The following is a 6063-nucleotide window of genomic DNA, read 5'->3' as shown; positions in this document are numbered from 1 at the left end:
CAATAAATAAGGTGAATCAAATCCACCCTAACAACAATAAATATGTTTAAATGAAACGAGAAATTAATTATATTGGAATACGTATGATAAATGTCATCGATTGCACTATGAAATAAATTATAAATAATCAACAGGGATCAGCAATAAACTAATGAGTCTGACTGGCAATTCTTCTCATTAGTTATGAACTGATCCCGACGAGTTGGAGGCTCTTCTTCCGCAGAGCAATGGGAAATCAGGGGAAGGTAATTTGAGTCATCATAGTTTTTGGGCAATTAATCGTTCAATTCTTGGTGATCAAATCTAAAGGGAAATTAGGGAGGGTAAAATACTTTGAAGGGCACAATGATAAGCTTGGAATTGGTTAGCTGATGCGCTTTGGATGCTGTCAAATTAATGGCTTGGAAATTAAATGATTTTATTAAGCATGTTTATTATTATTTATTTATTATTTATTATTTTTGTTTATTATTTATTTATTATTTATTATTTTTGTTTATTATTTATTTATTATTTATTATTTTTGTTTATTATTTTTGTTTATTTATGTTGTTTGTTTATATTGATTATTTATGATATCAATTTTAATATGTTTATGCTTAATATTTCGCATCACTTTTCGATTTATAATCGCGTTATCATACATTTCAACCATTTCTAAAATATCATATAAAATTTATACCCGACTCCCCTCGACAACTTTGATATTTCACCATTCCGCTCTTCCATAAATCCTTTGAATAAGCAGAAAATAAGCGAAATATCGGTGAACAAGCTTTAAAGAAAGAAATGGTCGACAGTAAAGAATTATAGGAATCAGTAATTAAACAATGATAAAATCTTCCCAAGTCTTCAATAGTGATGGCAAACTCGACTTTATCATCCTTTCTTGTATAGAATAAATAATTAATGAAGCTTATTCAATATAAATCGATAGATTTCAATATTTATAGGATTAACACTTTCATTGGATCAGGGGGTGGTTTTTGTGATTTTTCCTTTGCATTGAAGATACTCCCTGTAGAGTTGAACGCAAGTTGTGTAACTATTGCAAGATCCACTTCGTCTAAAGGAAGGATTTTCAGGGGTAGTGCAAGTTAATGTGAAAGGGCCTGTGTATTAGTAAGGTCTTCCATTTATAATCAGAGGAGCTGCTCCAGTTCCAGAGGCGGGCTGAGTTCCATAAGCTGGTTGAGTTCCAAAGGCAGGCTGGGTTCCGTAGGCAGGTTGGGTTCCGTAGGCAGGTTGGGTCCCATAAGCGGGTTGAGCGGGACGAGTTCCATAGGCGGGCTGAGTTCCATAGTTGGGCTGGGTTCCATAGGCAGGTTGGGTTCCATAGGCGGGCTGAGCTGGCTGGGTTCCATAGGCGGGCTGAGCTGGCTGGGTTCCATAGTTGGGCTGAGTTCCATAGTTGGGCTGATTTCCATAGTTGGGCTGGGTTCCATAGTTGGGCTGGGTTCCATAGTTGGGCTGAGCTCCATAGTTGGGCTGGGTTCCATAGGCTGGTTGGGCTGGCTGAGTTCCATAGTTGGGCTCGGTTCCGTAGGCTGGCTTAGTTCCATAAGCGGGTTGAGTTCCGTAGTTGGCTTGAGTTCCGTAAGCGGATTGAGGATTATAAGTGGAGTTAGGGGCAAGTCTCTGCATGTGGATCGAGAATGCGAAGCATAAAAGCAAAGCGAAGACAACGGTGACCTTCATTTGTTGATAAATTAATTGAATCAATTTAAAAATGTTTGAATTTATACGATCTAATTAACTTTGTTGAAGAGTCATTTTCTGAAAAACCAACGAACTTAACGCTATAATTGCTGAAGGAGGTATCGATGACTAAGATTAATAAATTCAGTATATATTTAAACAAAATATCTCGCTTATAAATCAAAGCTGAACAAAGATTTAAAGCGAAATCATTGATCCGACGTTCATTCAGACAGCATTGACCAGCAATTATACTAATTATAAGACAAATGAACGCAAAAATATTATTTTACGGAAGCATATAAACAAGGAACCCGTCAAAAAAATATATGCTATTTATCGATTATCGATAGTAAGTGATTTTATACTAACAATCATGTTTTTCCTAGTACTATTAATACCAATTTTGAATTAGCCATCGATTCCTGAATTTTGGAATTTCCCTTTAACTTTGCGAGTAGTTTGCTTGTTGCTGTGGGACAGAGAATCTTCCTATTTATTCTGATATTGAAAATTTTATTATGAAAAATGAGGCAGTCCTCATTTTTTTCGGAATATGACATTCAATGAGGTATTTCAGAATTTTTTTGATTCAAAGGTACCGACAGCTAACTTATCAGTAAAGCATCAAACTTCTCCTTCGTTTCAAGTCAACGAAATCAAAGGAATAAAGAAATGGAAAAGTAGATACTGATGACACTCTTTGACGGACTGAAAGCGAAAGGAGATAAGTCACTTCATACTGAGGAGGTGGATCGCAGAATAAGACGATGCTTAAAATTGAAGTAAAAAAAATACTCTTGCCCCCAAAATGTCGAAGAGAACATCAGCGTAAAGACTCAGTTAGCATACGAGCAAAGGAAACTTTGAAATCGACGGCAAGGACTTAGTCATGATGATCTATTCGAAATGAACGAAATGCCAGACAAAGTAGCATAAAATAGCACAAAGTAGCATACAATAACGCAAAGTCGCACAAAACAGCATAAGATAACGCAAAATAATCGAATAGCCTTAAAAAAGAGCAGCATTCAACCCCATAGATTTCGAATAAATACAAACTAAATCAGAGTTTTTTAATAAATCGACATATATATTAAATGCAATTACTTCAGCACCAAAACCAAATTTTATTTATATTCGAATATATCTGAATTTGTTTATCACATTAGCTTTTATTATTCATCATTAAGAGTAAAGATTATATACAAAACAATCTGCAAATATAAAGATTAAGTAGAAATCAAAGCTTGATTTTCTGAAAAAATTATGTCAGATGGATGCACAGGTAATTTTTACAGCCTTTTTTATGCGTTTTCATTAAGTAGAGTATAATATCGAACACAGTTTTCTCATAAAGATTCTCATTCGGCTCGATAGTTTGCAGTTTAGTTTTGGCTTTCATTATTGTCTAAAAGTAGTTCTGATCAATGCCTGCAGTTACTTTATTTGACACTGTGGAATAGGGCTGCACGAGAAAACTTATAATGCTCTGGAATATCGCTGATTTAAACTTACTTATGCTTTTAATATGCTTTTGGATAATGGTTATTTAATTACTCAATAGCTGTGGAGTTTATGTCTCTTTTTGAAGGAAAATAGTCGAAAAAATAGTAGATTTCGGGTTTCGTATTTATTTTTCAAAAGAAAAGGCTTCCGCCAGCCCTCCAAAAAGTTAAACGTCACTCAGCACAAACAATCTTAATGAAAAGCTTTATTTGAAAAATGTTTATATGTTCTTGTTTGTCTTCGATATTTTTTTCAACTCTCGAATTTAATCCAATTGCTTTATGAAGTCATTTGTTTTCCTGTTTCCTTCAAAATCAGGTCTTGAGTAGTTCACTATCGATAAATTTAAATGTTCAGATCCTTCTGTGTATAGTACATTATGGAACAATTTTTTCGAACTTTTAAATTTTTATTATTTGAAAGAATTTTATTTGTTCGGGCCTGCGAAGCTTTTTCTGAGCAGTGCTTGATAGTTTTTATTATTTTCATTGGCTGCCATTTTGTAGAGAGGAAGAACCGAAAAATGCTAACTTTTCGTATTAATTATTTTTTTTGATATCGTTTTACCCTCAGTTTTTTCTATCTTTTCTAACTATTGGCTATTTTATTCAATCTATTTGATCGAAACTTTGGATTTATTAAGCCTTAATCTTTCGCGTTAGCTTCGACCATTAAATTCCAGTTAAATCCTTTATATTGATATGAATTTCTTCGATTCTTTTAATTGTTTTGTTTGCTATTTTTTCAAATTAAACTATTATGCCAATGAAAGGCTATTTCTATTCGACTTCATGTGTGATTTTTTCTGTGATTTCACCTGCGATTTCATCTATGATTTGACCTGCGAATTTATTTTGCTATTATTTTATTTGTTAAAACTTGGTTGAGCTACTTGCTACTTTGTTTTTTTGGAAAGACCCAAAAAACGGATATTCTATTCATCAATGAGGCATTGCACTCCAAACTATCGATACTCTTTTGCTTATTGTTTATTTATGTTGAGCTCTGACGATATCTTATTGCTTGTTTAGATTTTATTCAAGGAATCGTTCATTATTTATATTTTTTGAGAGTATTTGGGCAATGGTTTGAGGATAGCTTTGATGATCTTATTTTTGTCCTTATTTTATTTTAATAGAGAAATACGGGAGTTTGCTTTTCCAGTTGCTTTTGCAGGAAATATTGATTTTTTCAACACATTCTTTTCCACAAATTCTTCCGATGAAGAATCCTCTGAAGATTCCTCATGTTTTTCATTGAAAGTGTTTGATTAGTTTTCGACGTAAGAATAACACTCGTCCAATGAATCATTTGTCTTAAATCGCATTTTGGCTTTTGCTTTATCTTGCGAAATTTAAGTGGAGACTCTATTGAAATTTCGAATGATAATTCCCTGCAGTACTTACTCATTGTTCATAAATTAAATTTATTTTTGTTTTATTTCGTTGGGTTTTGGGCTTACTTTCATTCCGGGCTATTTAGAAGCTTTTTTTCTTGATTTATGAATAAGTTCGCCTGTTTGGACTGAACTTTCCATTGTTTATTTTGCTTCTGTAAATTGATTAGAAATGCTCGATATTTTTTCACATAACCTTATGACTTTTTATTTTAGTGTCTTTTTGCCCAGACACTTGCGAAGGTTGCTGAAGAAGTTTTAAAATAGCTTAGTGAGGTTTTACTCGGAGACTTACCTGACCGAGAGCCTATAATTGGATTGACTCATTATCTATTATTGGGCCTGCTCAATGCGATCGATTTAGTCAGAGAACTTACTCATCCTCAGTCTCTCTTGTTCAATGACATGCGTGATATATGGTTCAGCCCTTGGATTGATTTCATTCTTATTTTGCGAGAATGAAGGGTTCAAAGCTTCCTCCCAGAAGTTATCATTCCTGTCGATATCCATATCCTCTTCATTTTTGATACTTCTCGAGAGTTCATTCCTTTAATGGGAAAGATTGAATGAGTATAAACTGTTCCCATAAATCTATTCTTTCAATGTCCTGATTTTCATGTTTTGGATATTGTTTTTACAGGAATGGCATCGCATTTAACAAATATCTCCATTCAAGCCATTGTCATTTATCATACGTTTACTTTCCATTTCGATGTTCAAACGATAGCTCTCTATCCATTGGTAAACGTAATGAATCATAGCCTTTGTTCTTTCGAATATCTTTTGAGCAGAACGAATAAATTGAACTGTGCAGCCCAATTCGCCTTGGTGTTGTGTGACTTTGGTGATCTGTTCGAAACAGACTTATGTGTTGAGTAGGATCGACAAAAATTTATTTGGATGAATTGAAAGAGTTGAAAGTTCTTCGATGTTCTTCTTATAGAGTGTGAATAGTCTTTCTATCTTCTCATCGAAGCATTCCCGAGGGTTTTCATCTGCAAGCATATTCATTCGATATTCGATTATTATAACTCATAGCATAAACTCGCATACACATCGCATATCTGTATACGTATGTACATCGCATATCCGTATACACATCGCATATAGTTATATTTAATAAATTATCGCATTCTTAGAATCGATTACAATTTTTATCTGCCACAATAATAGTCAATTTGCCTTAATTGCTCAGTTTCCTGCGTAATTGCTTCTATGATTTCTGATTAATTTATTCTTCAGTGCTAAACTTTTGCATAAATTAATAAATTGCATCCATAAAAATGCTAATCTCATACTAACATTTTTCAGTTTATAATTATTCTCAACAACCTGCTTTTATGGTGTATTAATTTGGCCAATTATTCAGCTCCCATAAGCCCTATTATAAAATTGCTAACATTGATAAAATATTTAAAAATTGTATATGCATAAATTTGGGATTTTTCAGCCGGCAGAAT

At 33.5% G+C, this 6063-nt stretch overlaps 1 protein-coding gene across 1 annotated transcript; it reads right to left on the bottom strand.

Moving 5' to 3' along the window:
• Nucleotides 1-955: 955 nt before the first annotated feature.
• On the bottom strand, nucleotides 956-1698 carry LOC148298472 (uncharacterized). The gene has a single exon (XM_088276851.1). It carries the CDS (start codon nucleotides 1696-1698, stop codon nucleotides 1120-1122), a length of 579 nt encoding a protein of 192 aa, XP_088132977.1. The 3' UTR covers nucleotides 956-1119.
• Between the last annotated feature and the right edge of the window lie 4365 nt (nucleotides 1699-6063).

This window comes from Brachycentrus maculatus, unplaced genomic scaffold (genome assembly GCF_059751285.1).
Source record: "Brachycentrus maculatus isolate JH-2025_06_01 unplaced genomic scaffold, ASM5975128v1 h1tg001986l, whole genome shotgun sequence".
NCBI lineage: Eukaryota > Metazoa > Arthropoda > Insecta > Trichoptera > Brachycentridae > Brachycentrus > Brachycentrus maculatus.
Note: the sequence above shows the minus strand (reverse complement) of the source record. Positions and strands in the feature narration are given on the sequence as shown.

What these genes read in the sequence shown, in the direction of transcription:
- LOC148298472 (XM_088276851.1), bottom strand. Translation starts at nt 1,698, where the DNA reads ATGAAGGTCACCGTTGTCTTCGCTTTGCTTTTATGCTTCGCATTCTCG.